The sequence below is a fragment of the Cyprinus carpio genome, chromosome B21 (genome assembly GCF_018340385.1).
Source record: "Cyprinus carpio isolate SPL01 chromosome B21, ASM1834038v1, whole genome shotgun sequence".
Classification (NCBI taxonomy): Eukaryota; Metazoa; Chordata; class Actinopteri; order Cypriniformes; family Cyprinidae; genus Cyprinus; species Cyprinus carpio.
In genome coordinates, this window is record NC_056617.1 from 10,190,337 (window position 1) to 10,211,947 (window position 21,611).

Sequence of the window (21,611 nt, forward strand, 5' to 3'; positions counted from 1 at the left end):
TGTAGGAGTTAACACTGCTGGTATTAACAGAAAAGTGTGTGTGTGTGTGTGTGTGTGTGTGTGTGTGTGTGTGTGTGTGTGTGTGTGTGTGTGTGAGTGAGCGAACGACATAGGTCATTGTTTCACACAGCAGTGCAAGCTTGTGAATATGTGCATGACATTTAAAGTGTAGCATAGGGACGCTGAGAAATATGGGTCTAAATGCATATAACAACACAAGAATATGAAAAAGGGGACAATAAATATTGAAACTCAGCAACAAAACAGCTTACATACATAGGTACTATTAAAGGGACAGGAACAAGAAAAATTCTGCATCCTAAATTGCTTATTTGTTCACTATAATGAATGCCAAAGGGTGAATTTAATGACTGAAAATAGCTGCATCTAAATTCCTATACTCCAGTATAGCTTGTACAGAATTAAATTCAAAACCATCTTTTGGCTCGGCAGTGAGCGCCACTTGACAGTTTAGACAACACTACAATACGGCCCCATAAATGTTCCATTGAGAAGATGTGAAACAGAATGTCCAGATAACAGCATATGAAACGCATACAAAACCATCCAAATCCATTATAGAAAGACATCATGACTAAAGTATGTGAGTGTGAGAGAGAGATGCTACTGAATTTTTTTTTTTTTTTTTTTTATCTGTGAGTACATGCCACTTTACATGTGATTTCACTTCAAGTTAATTTTTTTCTGAATAACAGCAATTATCTCATGCACAGCTTGACATCAGTGACAACAAAACCTTGGCTAATGTTCTGATATTCTTGGAGGATGTGAAGACTTTTCAACATCTCTCTTTTTCTCTGGGATCCAAACACTTTTGAACTCAGACTTCTTCAAGAACTACTGCAAAAGCAGAGACAACAAACTAGACTCTTACAAGGAAATGTGAGCGATGTTTGCCCGTGCACATTTCACCGCTATGGTAACGTGCTCTGGGTGACTGCCAGGGAGTTGCTTTGCAGTTGCTTAAAATGGTTTATGTGGCTGCTATGGGGCTTATTTGATTAGGCCAGCAGTTTTACATCAGTTTTTGAAGTTCAGCTGCAGCATATACAGTATGCATCTTATGCTAATCTAACAATATGCTGTAGCACTATCAAACTGAAAAACAACACAGAAAGCTTTTAGGAGAACTGAAAAGATGATCTGCATGCAAGGTCTTACCCTCAGATTTGCCCTCAAGAGAACCTGAAGGCTCAGTGGTTTGGGGAGCGTTAATACCGAATTAAGATTCTCTTTATACTCCAGTTCTGGAGTTTCAGACAGTCTGAATCAGACTTGCTTGGCTTTACAACAAAAAAGGAAAGAAAAAAAAAGAAAAACGTCTTCTGTCTGATTTAGAGTAAGACTGAAGGGTTGTGGAAGAAAAAAATCTTTTGACTGAGGTATCTTCAAAACTGATTAATTCAGAGCTGCAAGTGCATATCTGAGTCATGGTCTCTCTCATTATCTGTATTCATAAAACAGTGTTACGCAGCATATTTTAAGGTGAGACAGGGTGCACAGAATTATGCAGTTTTGATTGAGTGCATATGAAAAAATCTGTGTGACTTTGAGTCACGCTCGTATGTGAAAACAATGAGACTCATTCTCAAAGGCCTTGACTAGTAATTCAAATCTGGGAAACTACTGGGGAATGTTGTCACAAAAGGTCAACATGTGTTCAATGAACTGTATCCTCAGCTTTTTTGTAATCGAGACTTCAAGGTATGCGTCTATACATAAACTGACTTTGAAAAATAAGCCCAATGTGAGAACAATTCACCGCAGTGACAGCGAGACCCCCCCTATATTTATACACACTTTGATGTGCATATATCCAAGCATTATTCCTGGTTACAGCTGCCGGCTTGTCATCTACACTTGTACAAAGCAGTAGGAAGAGACAGCAGGGAAGTTGACCCGCGCTATTTACCACAGTATCTGCTCCCAAGCTGACAAGCACTTTGAGGAGCGCTGACATAGAAACAAATAAATGTTTTTATTTGAGAGCGCCTATCATGAGCATGACTTTGGCAGAGTAATTGACCTGCCAGCTTTTACCCCGTGTTCCTGATGGCAACCTCTCAACCCTTACCTACAAACTCTATTTCCCGAAAAGCCACTTTCATTTAGACCCCAGCGCTGACATGAGAGGCAGACAGAAAGAAATAGGAGCGTGTTTTGAGTCGAGTGCTAATGGCTTCAGTTTTTACGTCTCCTCAAAGTGAGCTTCTTTGGGTTGCCAGAAGACGGTGATGTGATTTATCGGCCAGCCCTGAGGTACGGTTATGGAGCAGAGTAACAGTGACACAGATAATCGGATTTGTTAGTGTGGTCCATTAAATACCGAGCCACCTTCTCCTGCCACAGGCCTCTGCGTATAGGTGTTTTATAGCAATTTATGTTGCTTCAAAATAATTGCTCTGCAGACAGTATGTACTGGAGACTTATTTCTTGCTCTGATAATTCGATTGCAGATGCACAATGTGTTCAAACAATCCTCCCACACTCAATATAAATATATGTATGGTCTCTAGACATTGAATAGAGAAATCATTGATTTAATAGTTTGCCAGGGGCCATACTACCCTGGCAGTAGGGCTTTCTTTGTATTCCCTACGTGATCTGCTGCGCATGCAAACTTTTCATTCATTTTGTCTGCATTTGCTATTTATCAATGCATGGGAGGATGTCTTAGTTGAATTTCAGAGTAGCAAATTCAGACCAACAGCATGAAGATGAGTGTTTCATTCCTAAACAAATCATTGTTTTGAACAAATCAGTTCAACAAATGACTCATAGAGCTAGTGAACTTAAGGTGCTTCTCAAATGGAAGCATCCTTGTAAGGCTACCACTTCAATAAGCTCAGTTGAAGGATGTCTCAATTTGAAGAATCCTTAGTTGTCAGCCTTTGTTTTGTGTCCTTCATTCGACCTGTATTGAACGACGCATCAGGTGTATCATTCAGATGTGCACAATAATTAGAATCTTTTCAGATTCCAATTCCCCAAAAAATTAATTGGCACTAAGGTTGTTCAATTTTGTCATGCTATTCAAGACAACACTAGAATGTAGTCATCTATTTGAGAAGCACCCTTGTTTAGTTCCTAAATGAATCAGTATTTTTAATGAATCGGTTGAACAAATGATTCAAATGACTCACACATAAAGACTCACTTTTCAACATCTGCTGGTTTAATGATTCAACCTGCAGAAAAAAATTATGGACCACTACAATAATATCTGGAATGCCAGATTTTTATATCATAATAGAATTTTAAAGCAAAAAAAAAAAAAAAAAAAAAAAAAAAAAAAAAAAAACAGTTTTCACAAATCATGTTTTTTCATTGTGCATTCCAATTAATCTCAATCAACTACAGTTGGGTTATTTTGGTTAGGTAAAAAATAACTTGAAAATGCAGCTAAGACTAAAAACATGATAACATAATAAAAACATTTAAAAAAAAAATATATATATAGATAAATATGTTTTTGCAAATTAACTAATTTGTTGGTTGGGATTAAATTGAGAGAATAAAGAACTAGAATATTTGGACTTGTCAGTGCATTTATGCAATAAAATTCACTTTAAGTGCAGTTTAAGTGTTCAAACAATTCTTTAGGCCACTGCTTGTTGGAAGAACAAGAGACATCCATATGAAGGAACTGCATTGTTAAACATAACGCACGGGAAAAACTAACCAGCAAAAAAACAACAATGATAAAAGCCATTTTCAATCTTCTCGGTGCTGCCAGAGATGGCTGCAGTACTGGTTCAATTTAATAGTGAAATGGAGCAACATTTGGTGTGTAGACTCTTTCGTCTCCTATATACTTTGCTTCTATCAGCTGCTTTACTATGGTCTGTCACGCTGTTACTAGAAGTCGAACAGTGAGAAGCTCCTTTTTGAACAGCAGATAAAAGTAGGCCAGAGACGACGGAAAAACATCCAAAATATATGGAGCATGCGCTGCAGTGCCTGTTCTCATAAAAAAACGATGTTCATGTCATGGACACTTATCTGGGCAAAAATGAAAGGCGCAACAACGTCCAGAGTCCCAAGATGATTGACAGTTCATAAACTGGCATTGATGGACATTTATGATGAGTCTCGAAAGGTTTATTGTAAAGTTATAGACCTGAGCCAAAAAGTTAGTGGGAAATGAAGTCTATGTCGTGTATTTTACATTACCATGTTCATATTTAGAACGCCTATAAATTTGTTTGCACGTCGGAGGTTTGGCCATCCGTCTTCATCTGTTGTGAGAGCAGTGCTGGCATTATACTGACAACTCTGTTGACATTTACAGCAACGCCAACATTGTTTACTAGTAGAAGGCAAGATTACAGCAAGATGCTCTTCTGAAAACTCAGCTAATGGGAGGTTGAAAGGTTTTGTTTTTTCCTCACCCTTTGTTTTATAAAATCTAAAGAGCTCGAGAAAGGAAAGAAAGAAGCATTTCATGCAGATAATAACCAGCCTGCGACATTAGCCGTATTAATAAACACTCCTGACAGACACCAGCTAATGTCATGATTTAATTTAGAGAGTTCTCGCGTAATTCCTCCGAGACGCGAGAACAGAGACCCAAATACCAAAATATCAGCTGAGATAAAAGGAAAAAAACAGACCCAATTCCAGAAGCATCCCTCTGAGGGTTAAGTGTGCAGGCTCTCAATTTGGATCTTAAAAAGATTTGTCCCGCCGGGAACGATATTACGCGTGCGTATATGATTTCCACTAATGAACTTGTATTGTTTCGGTCGCCACCTTGGATAAAGTTGTGCGCCTTTGGAAAATCATTCACAGCTCTTTGTTGTGTTGACATGTTCATCCTTTAATTTGTTTGCGTTCTAGTTATCATAATGAAAGATAAATTAACAGGACTTGTCGGGAAATATCAATAAGCTATGAAACATTCACTGGAAATACACGTCAAAAATGTACCCAAGTGGCAGGTCAAATGTTTGTGGAGATGAACGAGGCGGAGTCACGCTTCTTTGTCACATGTGATGAAGGTGGTGTTAATTGTCAGATCACTGTAGTTAAATGAATACAATCATTTAGCACGAAGGGTTGCATGGTAATGTCAAATTAACATGGAGTAAAGCCTCATCGCGCTGATCATTAATTAGTCTGGCCTGTCTCAGAGGGGAGGGAGCAGCACCATCCAGCACTGGGATCCTGCCTGTATAGTTTAGCACTAATGAGCCTTTAATGTGCAGGACTGAAGAAATGGACCATATCTCACATCCAGGGCTATCGTGTCTGCAATAACCTTTGAATTACATGGTGCTCAGACGGCGCAACAACACACTTCTCGTTAAAGCCTGTTGTTTACTGCAGTTCAGTGGGGTAAAATTACAGTCTGCTCTGAGAACATTTACTGTATTATATGCAGCAATGTTGAGTCGCAACATTGTACTTGCGCATTTACAGTATAGTTCAGCAGTTTTAAACACGTAACCTTTATTTGTAGACTTGGGTCATGTGCCTGTCAAGGAGAATGACCATCAAAATCTGCACGTTCCCTTTGAGGCAACTGGTGTTAGAATTCAGTGCCATCAACTGGTAAAAAGTGGAAAAGCAGGATGTGATGCTTTATTTAATATGCACATAGAAAACCCAGTGATGCAATGCATAAATTAAAAAATGGTTTTCACATTGTTTATGGTAATAGGCAGTGCTTTTCAGCTCACAAAACAGACTACAATTGAATAAAAAATTAAACTGAATGAATTACTGATGAAAAAAATTACTTAAAATGCAACATAAACAATGAATCATCGCATATAGGCAAAATATTTTTTGAGAGTATTGACTTGATAGTACCACGGACCGGCACTATGTATTCAAGTGAACACCAGACAGTCTTGAACACTGGATGAACCTCCTCATGTACAAGTATTCTTCTGTGGTCTTCAAAAGTATGTTTCCGTTTCATAAAATACAAGACAAGCAGGGAAGAGTGGAGAGAATTAATTAATACAATTTATACTATTAATTAGATTTTATTCTAATTAATACAGTCTTAAATAAGACATTTGAATGATCCAGTTGGACTGATTTTTTTTTTTGTTTTGTTTTTTTTTATGCACATCGGTGCCGACACACCTGACTAAGGAATTAGTTGCCACACATTATCTAAGTGAGAATGGTTTAGGAAATAAATTGTGTTAAGGGTAATTGAGTATTGATTAAATTCTGTATGATGGTTAGAAATAGTAAACTTATATAGATAGAGTGTTTGACTAATCAGTTTATTCACATAAAAACTGTCCTGTGGTGTTCACATTACCTGAGGACTGCACCCTCAAATTCATCCAATCCAATTAACTTTAACCTAATCATTACACTAATCAGAAGGACAGTCATTTGGGTAGGTTAGATATCTCTTGTTCTAGACGGTAGTCACTGTAAGGAGAAAAAGTAAGCATAGTGAACAAAAAAAGCAAAGCAAATCAAAGAAATGAAAAAAGAAAACAAAACCTTATAGCACACATACATAAGCAATTGGAGTGCATACCATCTATCATTCTAATACTGTAAACAACATATTATACAATATTGATAACACTACCTACAACAATACAATTTGCTCAACAGCTCAACAGAAGAGACATGGAGAGTCATTTATCTGCCTGTTTTCCCAGAAGTCTTCCACAGTATATACATGTTCATTCAAATTGTTGGTGGAAAAAGTTCCAAAATAGACATTTTTTTTGTCCATACTTTGAATTCACATGCTTTTACATATGGGAGTCAGTCTTTGGAAAAATACAGTAGACGCACTAACACGGACAGGAACAGAGATTTATAAAAATATGTAAAACCTTACAAAATGTATTCTCACTCATCATCATAGCCAGTCAATGTTCAATTTGTGGAAATGCTTGGGTTTCCAGCACGCAACTGATATGTTTAAATGTCAGCTCTTTGAGATATTCACTCACAAAAAGGTACCACCACCAACCAGGCTTCAGTGTGATAAAATAAGAAAGGAAAAACAAAAGACAAATATATATTTTTTTAATATAGAAATGGAAAATCCTCTTCTTTGAAAAAAGAAAATATAGACATCTCAATTGAAATATTTGTCATAATCCAATGTTCTCACATCTTCAGCGGTTTCACAACCATCTTTGTTTTCCTTCGTTCCTGATGATGAACCCTCATGACAGTTGCCATGGAAACAAGACCAGATGAATGGCTTGTCTTTTCATGGTGAGATGAGAGTTTATCTGAGTGCAGAAGAGTCAGGCCAACCCATCCACCCCCCCACTCCACCACCTCCTTACCTAGAAGGCATATGGGTGAGCTACGCTTTTGTCTGAAAAATACATAAATAACTACAAGCCCACTATGCAATGTTCTTAGTAGCATTTTCATTTAACCTTTCCATGTAATTTCGGAGCTCTTCGGAGTCCCCAAGCTCGATGTCTGGGCACACCCATTTGATGTCGTTCTGACCAATGAGAAGTGGGCTTATGGATGGGCAGCCATTGCTGGGCTTGCTATGGCTGAAAGTGGTGAACTTGACCCGTTTCCTTTTGGTAGTGGGTGAGTTTATGGACTCGGTCTTGTGATCTCTCCCAGCGCACCCTGAGTCAGAGGCCGACCTGTGGACTTGGCCTTGAACGCTCTTCTGAGACGAAAGGCCATTGAGGAGCTGGCTACCTTCCTCCAGGCCCAGCCCAGAGTCCATGGTGCCGCCCAGCTCCTCTTGATCCAGACACAAACCCGCCTGGCTTTCCAACAGCTCGGCGTCATGGCCTAACCAAACCCAGTCATGGGAGTGAGCCATGGTCTCCTGGCCCTCCAATGGTAGCTGCTTGTTGTGATATTTGAGGGCGTAGGAGACGCAATTGATTAGGAATACCAGGATGGCCAGGCAGAAGACACCTAGCAGGGCATACATGCCTATTTCCAGGTCTGTAAGCCCATGGCGAGATTGCAGCAGGTCGTCCTCTGCGTTACGGCCAGGTGGAAGGTCTGCTTGAACTGGGAATTCAGAGAAATCCACCGGAATATCACCAGCTGAAAGCCTGTTGCCGCTTGCTTTTCCTGGAATGGAGGTTTTGATGGTGGTAGCGCCTCGGTTCATGATTCCAGCCTCCATGTCTGAGATCGAACCACCGTAGTATGGGGCATTGGGCCTGTATCTCCTGTCGCTCGCGCTGTTTCCGGTATCTTCATCACGGCCAAACTTCACATGGACATTTGCGTTGCCTGCGGCCAGAACTGTGTGCCGTTTGGTTTTTTGGCATGATTCAGGTCCATACATCTCCAAATGGACCAACATGCCTTGACCTTCACCCTTAGCCACCACCACTGGCCACCTCCAGTTGGTGCTTTTCTTCACCGACACCACCTGGTCGTCCAGCGAGGTGGCCGTAAGGATGAAATGAGCAGGGTTATAGAGGTCAAGAGGGGTCATGGAGCCATCGCTGAACTGAAGCCATGCACTGACAAGGGACTCCTGGAAGAGAAACACAACATGAACAGATGCTTTCAGGTAATGCAAATTTTCTTGCATCAACTATGCATGATTCTAAAGCCCATTGTAGGACCGTTCAAAAGCTTTAAAAGTCCCCAAAACCACATTTTAAAGAGAACAGACGCACCAATCAGCGGGAGATTTAACCAATCTGCCCGTTTTATGTCTATCAACGTGGAGAAGAGAGAAAACCCCTGCCGATGCAAAGGATTAGTGAAATCAGACTAATCAGAAAGGGTTTTAAGTGTGAGATGACTCAGAATAAGTGGGCAGCCCTGAGCAGCAGGATCCTCTAACAAACTGCAACTCCTCATCAACATGCGGCCCATGTCAAATGACTTTGTCCATAATGACAGTGATTACATTGATTGCACCTGCTCATGGATACAAAAACCCTACATTTCGGAGAAATGGACACGGAAGTACTGTATGCAAAACTGTGACCTGGGAACCAAAACACAATTCGCAATTTAACGGCATGTGGCTAAAATTTGCAATGAGATTTCACAGTAGCTAACCTGTACGCCACTCTACAAAAAAAATACGGAGATGAAAAAATATGATTAATAATATTAATTAAACAATAATAGAATACTAATGAAATTAATAATAGTAATAAACAAATAACAATTCTGAAAAATATATTATTTTAAATAATAATTATAATAAATAACTGAAAATAATAATAATAATTAAAAACAACAACAAACATTATTAATATAACATATATATTTTTATTCACTGTAAAGTGTTTAATTAGTAGAGCTGTAGTCAAGTCCAGTTTTGTCGAGTCCAAGACAAGTCCAAGACCAGGACTAGTCGAGACCGAGTCAAGACCAAGTCCAAAGAGGTTAGAGTCGAAGTCAAGTCCAAGTCCAAAGAGGTTAGAGTCGAAGTCAAGTCCAAGTCCAAAAGTTTCGAGTCCAAGTCAAGACCGAGTCCAAATGAGAGAAAAAAAAGGATCATCTTCAAAGCCACATACTTAACTATTGATAATGTATGTGATGCGAGAGACAGCATATCTCCTATTTTAAGAAAATCATTTTCCATTATTATGTGTAATGATCAAAAAGCATGTGCAAAGTAAAAACTTTGTAGGACAGGGGTCTTCAAACTAGATCCTGGAGGGCCAATGCCCTGCAGAGTTTAGCTCCAACTGGCCTTAACTGGAAGTTTCTAGTGTGTCTATTAAGAGCTTGATTAGCTGGTTCAAGTGTGTTTAATTAGGGTTGGAGCTAAACTCTGCAGGACACCTTGGAACTGAAGGATCAAATTGTTTTTTTTTTATGTACTTTATTTACATTTTATTTACTTTATAATGCTGCTTTTTGCTGACATCATGTCTGTGGTCAAAAATTTAAATGATTGAAATGATTGTGTGCGCAGCGCACACACGCAAAGGGATAGAAGGGATACATTTGGCGCTACTGGGCATGCACACATAAATACAGCATAATTTTTGTCACACTGTACAACATTATTAGTATTTCATTATTGTAAAGGGTAAGTTTAAGGCTGGGGTAGGTGTAGACATTAATAAAACAGAATCTAACAGGTGGAAAATTTAATTAGAAACATCTAAACTTTTCAGAACGCAGCAAGTGCACCGCTGGTCATGTGACAAGAATCAGCGAATCAGCTTCATCCTTTCCCGTAAGAAAAAAAGAAAGCTAAGCCAGGATGGAGAAACAGCTGATCATAGCTGTACAAGGATAGCCATTTTTTAAATGAATTTAGTAGCTGAGCTACTGCAAGGGATTTTTAGTGCTGGAAATCCATTTATCCTTTGCTGAAACTTCTGCATCTTCATGGAGAGCAGGTCATGGTTGCTTAGCAACGGCAGACGCCACGGGAGTGCAAGCATAGAGCGCAGGCTACAGAGTGCTTTGGAAGAAAGCGGCGCACCATGCGTTTTCATGCACGTCATGCAAATGTGGTTTTGTTTTAAAGGAGAAAAAAACATATTGCTGGACTTGGTCGAGACCGATTAAAACATTTGGCGAGTCCAATGACCAAGTCCGAGACAAGTCAGAGTGCAAACACCAACGAGTCCGAGAAAAGTCCGAGACGATAGAAAAATGTCTCAAGTCCGGACTCGAGTACTACAGCCCTATTAAATACCTGATTAACACTGTGCATGGTCTCCTGTGTGGTAGCCGTGGCCACAATGGCCCTGTTGCTTCCTGGGCTGAGTTGAAGGTTCAAGGAAAGGCCAGAAACCAGCTGCACGCCCAGCTCCGTAATACTGACTTTATCATCCAGAACTCGGATCATCCTCTCAGCCAGAACAGAGTCTGACAATGGGGACATCACCTGGATAAAAAACGCAGACAGATATGCTTCTGTTACATAACACTGTAAAACAACTGAAAATTCTCTCCTAGTTTCTCACACAAACTTAGTGACAAGAAAAAATGAGTAGGCTACAAGCAATTTCAAGAATCTAAATGACAGCTGTCCGCCCTCAGCCATATGGCGATATCTGACACACAGGCAAGGAAATGACTTCGATACGAAATGTGATGAGAAGACTTCCTATCTGGATCAATTAATATCCTCTGTATTTCAACATTCATTATGTTATAATGAAATGTCAGAAGCCATTTACTTCCTATCTGTAAGTGGAACTTCGGCCCGCACTTGCTTCTAACCATCATTTGCACACTGTCTGTAAGTCCACAGGCAACAGTTTTCCACTCTAAAATGCAGCCATGTTAAGGTAAAGAAACAATTTGTGTTCTGTTTTTATATTCCACTCTTATTCCGAGAGCATCCTAATTTGCCATTTGAATTGAGAGATTTATTAATTAGACATAAAATAAGAATAAGCAAGGGGAGCCTCGGGCATTACCCAATATTGCGTAAGATGCTGCCCCAGTGCTCCACTTTTTATAAATAGATCTATAAAATAGAAGTTAGTGCTTGTTACACTACTTCAACAAATCTTTTCTTCCAAAAAGTCTACTTTGAAACCAATTCTTGCTCTGATTTTAAAGCAACACAAATTTTCCCTCTTCTAATTGCAAGTAATTAGTCATTCAATTTAGTTTTAATGAACTGCAAAAACAGGTGGGCCCCTTTTGAAATTTAATTGTGAGTTTGGTCTAATAGCAATGTGGACGATTGGTAATTTGGTCGTGGTTAAGTGGTGGGTTTTTGATTTCAGAGATCTCGATCTATAAAGCAGCACTGGTTTGCAGATTCCACATATTCCATCCCACCATTACTGGGCTTTTTATCTGATTTTAATTTTCAGCAAATGGATCAAATCAAAGCGCTGTCCACCTGTGGCTCTGGCTTATACTTTTGCTGTCAGATAGTACTCTAATGGCACTTTAGCTTGTCGAGCAGGTGTATTATGTGTGAATGTATAGGTGACATCTATAAGAAAAAATGTGATTTTCACAGACTGACCCTTCATTAGTAGGTCTTAATAAAGGAGATTATCATTTGTTATAAGAGCTGTGAGATGTGCAGACTGACAGCACACAAGCTGTGACAGAGCGGAGTGAGAGATGGTGTGCTGTCTAGCTTTCGTCTGACAGTGTACACGTGTCACATCACAACTCGGACTGATTCACCTCTCATCCGCACAGAGAAATAGACAAATGACAGCCAGGATTTTCCAAAGAAAACAAGGATGTCCTCACATTTTATTCATGCAGTATGAACACAAGGGAACTGCGGCTTAGTCAGCTGTAACTGTCAGTTTTGTTCCTGACAAAATGGGCAGCTCTGGTTTGGTGTGTTGAGGAAATTGCATAATATGCTAGAACAAATGAATCATGGAAAAAGTTTTAACAATGCCGAAAATCCATAGATTTAGTAGATTATTGTAGTAATGCAGCCGTGGTCTGCATTTTCTGTAAAGATATTAATTTTTTTAATAGTACATTATGTCACTTTTAAACATAATCACACATACAGTACATTCTTCCTGTTTCTCACCTGAACCTTGGTGATGCCTGTGTTCAGACCGATGAGGACCTGTTCTTCTGACAGCTTGGCTACGCGTTCATCCACCACCCTTAAAGAGTCTCTCACCAACTCTGTCACGTCCACTTGCCAGTCACTGCCCAAGAGGAATTCTGGCTGGCCCTGCCATTCCTCTGGCTCTGCCTCAAAGTGTGTGAGAACACGGACGGTGGTGCTCTGGTACTGTGGACCACAGCTCCGATCCTTCTTGACTCCTTCATCCCCGTCATCCTCTCTAGACCTGCAGTAAAAAGAGCAATCAATAGCACGTTACATCCCATCCTGCTGTGCCCGGTTAAGCATTCTTTTCCAATCAGGACTATTCTATTGTATTCTAAAATCAAAAAATTAAATAGTTAAAATATATAGTTAAATAGTTAAAAATATATAATAAAAATAAACAGAAAAAAATTAGTTCTAAAAAATATTTTTAGATAAAATCTAATTTATTTTCACACTTTATTTTCAAAGATTGAATTTTTAGAATCTTAATTTTATATTTTATATATGTGTGTGTGTGTGTGTGTGTGTGTGTGTGTACATATTCAACAAAATCAATGTGAAATTAGATGGCTGATACTTTTTATAGTTATAATATACTTTAATCCACATTAAAATTATTATCTGATGAATATTCTGGTTGACGCTCAAATCAAGTAGAAAAGACAAGAAGCGAGACAAATTAAATGGTTGAAAAACATTTTCTGTTCTATTCTATTCTATTTTAGGACAATAAAACATTAAAAAATTTAAAAATGTTTATACATAAAAGATAAAGAATAAACAGAACAAAATTAGTGTGAATAAATAATATTTTTAGGTAAAATCTAATTTTATTTTCAAATTTTTATTTTTGAAGATTAAAATTTTTATTTTTGAAGATTCAAATTAATATTTTGAATCTTTATTTTTCATTTAAAAATCATATATGTATGTATGCATACTCGACAAAATCAACGTGAAATTAGATGGATATTCTGATGAATATTCTGGTTGACAAGTAGAAAAAACAAAAGAACTTTGAAAAATTAAATGGCTGAAAACATTTTCTATTATATTTTATTCTATTCTATTTAAAGTGTCTAAGTGCTTGCTGGGCGTCTGAATTTTTTTTTTTTTTTTTGATTAAGCAATTATTAATAGATAAAATACATTCAGCAACTATGAAATGATTTTCTGAGGAAGAATTTGGTTGACAAATTCAAGTAGAAATTACAGAATTATGAAAAAATGTAATGGTTGAAAAAAATATATATTCTGTTCTCAACCTACTATATTCTAAAATTGCTGCCTTGCTGCCTTGCTTTACGTAACTTAAAAGTGTAAAAACAAAAACTTTCATTTACTTTCTAAGAAAAAAAGCATTAATGAAAAAACAGACATGACAAAAATATAGAGCAGCGGCAGTTTTCAGCCTCTTATAATGGGCGAGTCGCTTCAACAGGCTGCGACTCAACTGAACCCTTTTCAACTGAACCCTTTTCACATTACAGTGATGCATTTCCTCTCCTCACAACAAACAGCCCAGCACCAGGTGAAAGGGGAAGGGGGGGCAGCTCTGACGGTTCCATTATTTTTAATGAGTCGAAGTCATCCGAAATAAAAAAACAACAGCAGTGGCAGATTAACATGGTGGCTTTGACCAGAGGGGAGGCCACGCTCCTCTAGACTTTTACGCAACGACGCCTGTCCGACGGTAGAAACAGCATGACATTTACATTACACAGGTGTATAAACAGGGCAGGCGGCACTCAGCTGAGGAATGTCAGGTCACAGGAGGTCTCAGGAATAATGAGACACAGTCTTACAACACAACCGCATGTTTCCCGCTTTCAAAACGCTACTCGAGACAGATACAACCTCAGGACCAAGGGCACATATGATACAACAAGGGTGCAAATTTAAGACTCGTCAAGTGCCAAATGTGAGTAAACATGGGTTTTTTATGAACGCAACTCACCAGCTGGCCACTATCTTAAAGGAACAGCTCACGCATAAAAAACAATTCAGTCAAAATGTATTCCCTCATGTTGTTCGAAACCTGTATGATGCACTTTCTTTTGTGGAAAACTGAAGATATTCTGAAGAAGTCCAAAATAACATTGGACCACGCTGATATTTTTCAAAATACCTTTGATGCTCAGAAGAACTTTCACATTGATACCATAGAAGAACAATGATGTCCCTTTTAATTTTTTTTTTACTGAAGGTCTTTCTTAGTATGAAGAACCTCTTAATAGTCAAAATAACTTTTCCACTACAAAAAGCCTTTGTCTAGACTCTAGAGTTTATTTCCTGCAGAACTCTAAGTGGCAACACATAATATGGAATATTCATCACCAAAAACCATCAAATTATTATTTCAGGAACAAAATAATAACATAATAGATAATAGAGACTCAAACAAGATGCTATGAGCCACAAAATGACTTGTTTGTCACTCAAACAAGATGCTATGAGCCACAAAATGACTTGTTTGTCACTAGTGTTTGTGCACCAGAATCTGGTTGTTTGTAATCTTCCTGATTAGAGTTGATTGGTGTTGTGATTGTGTGTTTATTGTGTGTATTGTTTGTGAAATTAGTTGAATGGGGGTGTTATGAAGCTGGCCGCCACATGAACCTGCATATATATATATATATATATATATTTAATTCGAAATAATGTAAAATACCATTTCATGGTAAGTAAGAAATATTTATGACTGCTGAAATTTTTCTCAGGTTTTTTTTTTTTTTTATTTAATTCGCTCAGAGATCCTTAAATTCACAAGTGGACTAGTGCAAGAGAAGGTCTGGTCATAGAATCTTCATACTGAGATAATGGGCGAGCGATCATTGTGCAATCCACACATTTGCTTGCTGACAACCACACAACTTATAGTATAACAACAATTATTCCTCAGACTCATTAATGCCTCGCAATTTCTCCACCGCTCATTCCATCTGTCATCCGTCATCCTGTTCTCACTTATCATGCATGAGTCAATCCGGCAGGATTGTTTCTGGTGGAAGAGTAATTAAAAATTATCTTGTGGATATCTGCAGCATACAGCAGCATTAACCTGCGTGTTGTCTGGTGCTGGCACGTCAGAGGCAGGTGTGCCTGAAGACCACCCAGCGGTAATTAAAAAGTCACCCACCGCATCCTCCCCTCACCTCCATCATGCTTTCCAGAGAGAGCTCCGCTACACGTCTGCTGTTACCCAAGAATGACAGAGCATGAAAATGGCTGAGGAGAGGCTGGATAAAGACAGGGCAGACTGACACCGGCGAGCTGGAGCGTCATTGGTGCTGTGCAGTACTGAGAGACTTATTACAGTAATGTATGAAATCTTTGCGCTTACAAATTACCAGCAGAAACATATTGCATAACATGTGTGGGCTGTGCAGGATATTTTCTGCTCAGCTAAAGATTATAAAACTTGACAGAACATAGTTTCCAGGCTCTTTTATCTCAATTATAATTTATAGAAGTTATATAATTATAACTCTCAAAAATAAAGATTGTTTTTTGGCCTGTATACTTCTATGAGTAACCTTTAGCAACCATAAAACCCATCAAATAAGAAAAAGGTCATTTGCAGTGGTAAAGGCTTTTATTTAGACTATACACTTAAAGTGTATTTAGGTAACAATAATAATAACAATTTGCAGCACCATAATTTGGTTATTTTTTATTTTTAAAAATGTAAAGCGGTCATATAATATTCTACACAACTTCCATTTCTTTTTTCTCTTTTAAGAATTTTTTTTTGTCATTTTTGCCTTTGTGATATAGGACAGATCAGACATGACAGTAAGTGAAGTGGGAAAGAGAGAAGGGGATTGGTTTGGGAAAGGTCCTTAAGTCAGGATTCTAACACGGAACGCCCAAAGCGCAGCGGCGCTGTATGTCGGCATGCTGCCCACAAGGCTATTGGCGCCAACCAACTTCCCAATGTGATTCCTTGAAACAAAAACATCGCTAACCTCTGATTGGCAGCATCTACAGGAACTCTCCAGCTCCTGATCTGGCTAAGCTCTGGATCAGACATCTCGATCTGCAGGGGGAGTTGTGGCATCCATACGCTCATCTCCAGCTGAGCGCTGAGGTAACTGTAGGTGAAGTTCACCATCATCCTCACCCTCCCACGCGTCTCCTTGCCGTTGACGTACACATAATCGCACCTTTCGGACACCTGAGAGGCAGGAATACAAATCAGACAGCAGACAAAGCGTTCAAGCAACACTGTATTCAAAGCAGCACTAAATTAAAGGAAATTGCAGCCCTGGCCAAGGTATCAGCCTACTTTTCGCTCCAATTTCCTGGCGACAATTTCAAATTTTGAAAGCGCAAAAAAATGAGGCCTCTTTTTGTGCTAATCAGCGCAATATGTGAAAAACAGCCTGGCCTTTGTGGGTTTTTTGTGCCGCTGTTATTCGCTTTTATTCTGAGCTTTAATGAGGAAGATGAGAAATTGGATGGGCTTTGACTGGTCTGTCCAAGTATTTATTTCTGACTACAGTCGGTGGGGGAGTAGTTCCTGTTGATAATGAGTGTGTTTGGATGTCTATATTTCTCAGGCTTTGGGGTTGAAAGAAGCCAAGCAGATGGAGGGATAGAAGAAGACAGAAAAAAGCTAAGTGGTCAAGTTCTTCTGTTGCAGCAAAGTAATTCATGTGCAGAGCATCTATACTGCTCTTAGCTAACTCTTATAATACCTGGCGGAGAAAACCACATCTCATCCAATCAACTTGAGGGCTTCTTTAAAAACAACAGATGTGGATATGGACCAATGGCATGGCTTGATTTTTGAGCAGCTGCCCATCAGCTTAAAATCTAAGATGATAAGAGTGTCGGTTGTTTGTGAGATTTCCCTAATGCTGTGCCATTTTCCAGAGCATCATGCTTGTTACATCTCAATACCAGATTGCTATTTAGTAGCTGCAGTCAGTAGCCAAGCTTTCACCAAGTTCTCATTTGCTGATTGCTCAGAGTATACCAGGAATCAATTCCAGCTTTTTTCACATTAACGGTTTTAAAAGACAAACAGAAACCACTGAATTCCAAAGAAATGTCACAAAGGGTTTTACACTGCTTTTCTATTTGTGACATTGGGGGAAGTCAATGGTGGATTTATATGAGCTGTGATTAACTTTAAGTTTTCCGTATCCATTATACAGTGCACACTGAACCCTGTGAAAGGAGCAATAAGTTGAATTGTGATAATGGCTACAACATAATTATACATGTACAAAATCAAATAAAATCTAACAAATTACATCACAACATACATTGAAACAGAAAACAGTTGTTTAAAATTGTAATATTTCACAATGTTAACATTTTTACTGATTTTTTTTTTTTAAATAATTGTAGCCTTTGTAAGAGCATAAGAGACTTCTTTCAAAAACAAAAGTGGTAGTGTATATTACAGATAATTAGGTTGTGCACACATGATTTAAAATGATCTTTTATTGTTTTAAAAAATAAAGTCTGTGTAATACATTGCATCTGCAGTAAAGAATCATATTTAAAGTAAATGTACATAGTGATTTGAATAGGCAACTGTTCTTGCTGAACAACTGAAGTGCTCAAATGCATTATTTAATTTGTAAACTTAATTCTTATATCTGCCACACATTTGGAGTTTTGGAGGTCAGTGGAAAAACACATGGATCGGCAATTAAAAACTGATATATGAATTGTTGGTCCAGTTAACAACACCTATCATCTTTAAATATATATCCCTGCTGTGAGCTATATCATAAAAATGTGGGGACAAAATCGGCACTGGAAAAAGTGACTGAAAGTAAATGACGCCTAGGCTTGTAATAATGAACAACTGCAGTGAACTTAAATAGTATTATAATTCCCCACAGCAATTATATCTGTTAAACACCTGTAAAAACTGTTAAATTGTCTGGATCTGCCCATATAAATGACATAATAGACCAATTTGCAGTTTCACATCGACAATTGTATTCTTTACTTCCTCGTTTACAGATTGTAAATCTCCCACAAGAGCCAGAGATACTCAGAGGTGCTCTGGCAACCCATGAAGGGTATTGGTTTGGTTGTACAGGCTGTGTGGAGAACATTGGTCAATCTAACTTTACTGCAACATGCCCTTCCCATGAGCATCTATATACACCATAACCAGCCTGGCAGAGCATTAATCAGAAACATTAAGACTGCTGAAGAGAGGGACACTTACAGAGGACATCAAGACCCCCGCGGGGAACTGGGTTGGGTACTTAATGACCCATTCAACAGGCACACGGAGAGACTTTGCTGCCTGACGCAAATGCTGTCCCTCTCTGCCTGTCCATCTCTGACTGAGGTAATTAGCAGAGTGCATCTTGAGCATCACTACGCGCTCACCTCAAGGTGAACCCGATGTTGGGAGAAACTAGCAAAGAGCAGAGATGCTACAAACTAAAAACTGCAAGTTTAATGGCACGAAACAGAGTAGCTTTTCCAGTTGCAAGAAAATGTTACATGGCTGTATACTGCTCACAGGATTGCTTTTCAGAGTATATGAGATTCAGCAAACTGAGATAATAATCAAATGCATTCAAATAAAATGATACACATATGTATATGTGTGTGTGTGTGTGTGTGTGTATGTGTGTGTGTGTGTGTGTGTGTGTGTGTGTGACCCTGGACCACAAAGCCAGTCAAAAGTACCATGGATATATTTGTAGCAATAGCCAACAATACACTGTAAGGGTCAAAATGATTGATTTTTCTTTATGCCAAAAATCATTAGGATATTAAGCAAAGATCATGTTCCATGAAGATATTTTGTAAATTTACCACCGTAAATATATAAAAACTTTTATCAGATTTTTTAAATTAGTAATATGCATGGCTAAGAACTTTATTGGGACAATTTTAAAGGCGATTTTCTCAATATTTTTATTTTTTTGCACCCTCAGATTCCAGATTTTTAAACAGTTGTATCTCAGCCAAATATTGTCATATCCTAAAACCATATATCAGTGGAAAGCTTATTTATTTAGCTTTCAGATGATGTATAAATCTCAAAAATGTACTATTATGACTTGTTTTGTGGTCCAGGGTCATATCATATAAAATACTATAAAAATAAAACTATAACATTTATTGAAAAAATTGTAAAAATATTTTTACATTTTAAATGGTGCTGTGTATCACTATTTTTAGCTTAAAAAAAAAAAAAGTGACGTGACATACAGCCAAGTATGGTGACCCATACTCAGAATTCGTTCTCTGCATTTAACCCATCCAAAGTGCACACACACAGCAGTGAACACACACACACACCGTGAACATACACCCGAAGCAGTGGGGAGCCATTTATGCTGCGGTGCCCGGGGAGCAGTTGAGAGTTCGGTGCCTTGCTCAAGGGCACCTCAGTCATGGTATTGCCGGCCCGAGACTCGAACCCACAACCTTAAGGTTAGGATTCAAACTCTCTATTAGGCCATGACTTCCCCCTAAACGGCAAGCAAAGATAATTTAGTGCATTAAAATGAACTCTGATTCAATTTATTTTTAATTTGAGGAAATAATATTTAATGGTTTCAAATATTTAAACTATTTTTACATATAAATTCACAAAACATATTCAAATGCTGCCATGTATCACCATCATCAAGTGTAGTTTGCTCATTTCTCAAAAGGATTGCCTGACTATTCTGTACTTCTCTATGATGGCAAACTTCAATTTTGATGAAAAGTGTAGTTAATGTATATCGCCTTTGTAGTGCAGTTAAACTACTGTAACTTTAATTTTTTTTAATGGATAGTCTATTTATTGGTTGTGAACACAAACAATCCTCCTGCAGTGTGGTGATACTGTGTCATCTAAAAGACACAGTACAATTGCTCCAGCTCTACAACTCACTGTATGTACCATTTCCATACCTCTCCTGACTTCTGTCTCTATCCTTTCCTGTTTTTCCCTCTCTCATTACTCTCTCAGTCTGTCCATCTCCTGTATCTGCCTGTGCAGAAGATCTTCTCATTTGCCGGATGGTCTAGACAGCTTGAAATCCAAACACATCACAAAGAAATACTGCACATCCAACACAATAACAGCTACGTGTCTTTCCACTGGGTTTCATAATCTCATCTGACACACATAATATCAACAGCTGCTAATTGAAATGCCCTTAAGAAATTTTTTTTTTTACATTAAATTTGGCTGGGAACTGTAGCAGGAAAATAGTCAAAGATAAAGCTTTTCACACTTGAAATTGCTAACCAGATCCTAAACATAACTCTTGGATATCTTGTTCGTATTTAACACTATAGTTAGTAATCACTATGTTTAGTTTATGATTAGCTATTTGTTGCTAAACAACTCACTGTAATATACTGGCACTGCATTGTTTCACACTGTATACCTTTGGTGTTTGGATCAGTGCTAAGTGATCCTACCCTTGCTATGGTGCAGGTTTTTAAAAGCTAAAGCTCTTTCAAAGCCACCATTTTACCCAGGGTTAGACAATAACTCAGGTTCAATGGCAGTGTGTAGAGAATTATATTAAGAAATATGACGGTAACATCAATTGGTACATGCACTGCCACGGATTATTAATATAGAAAATACAAAGGGAAGCCATGCAATGCATTATATTTGAATTAAATATACAAAATCTGCAGTGCTCAAAAGTCAATGTAGACAAAAATAATGGTATAGTGTATTCAGATGCTCTGAAACCAGGTCACAGTGCCTGTGTGTGTGTGTGCGTGTGTGTGTGTCAGCTTTGGTGGGGAGGAAAGGGGGATTCCTCTCCAGAGGTCAGTGTTTCAGTGTGTGGTGTTCATCAGATAATTAAACCCTAAGGGAGTTAATACACACACATTGTCATTTTCTCCCTCATAAAATGCTCTCATATTTTGTTCCCAAATGGCAGATGGAAGTGGAAGGCACAAGCTTGTTCTGAAAAGACTGCATTTAACATCCCTTTGATTTTTCGCCTCTGGCTTGACATCTGAAAATAGACATTACTTCAGAGCGGTTGAATGTATAGCGCTTTAAATCAAATCTAATATAGCAACCTTAATACACTCTATGTTCCCTCAACAGTTCTTTTGTTATCTTGGTTACAAAATTATTCTGAGCTTATGTGTTTCTGCAGGTTCTTTTAGCTTTTGTTTCCTT

The 21,611-nt window shown here is 38.3% G+C and overlaps 1 protein-coding gene across 1 annotated transcript in view; it reads right to left on the reverse strand.

Annotated features, from left to right (window-relative positions):
• Window positions 1-3,517: 3,517 nt before the first annotated feature.
• LOC109072285 (transmembrane protein 132C-like) overlaps window positions 3,518-21,611 on the reverse strand; it is a 136,077-nt gene continuing 117,983 nt past the window's right edge. Inside the window, exons 6-9 of the mRNA XM_042747705.1 lie at window positions 16,447-16,655; window positions 12,449-12,716; window positions 10,622-10,813; window positions 3,518-8,482 (exon numbers count right to left, since the gene is read on the reverse strand). Coding sequence (XP_042603639.1) covers window positions 7,364-8,482; window positions 10,622-10,813; window positions 12,449-12,716; window positions 16,447-16,655 — 1,788 coding nt within the window. The 3' untranslated portion in view covers window positions 3,518-7,363. The remainder of the gene's footprint in view (window positions 8,483-10,621; window positions 10,814-12,448; window positions 12,717-16,446; window positions 16,656-21,611) is intronic.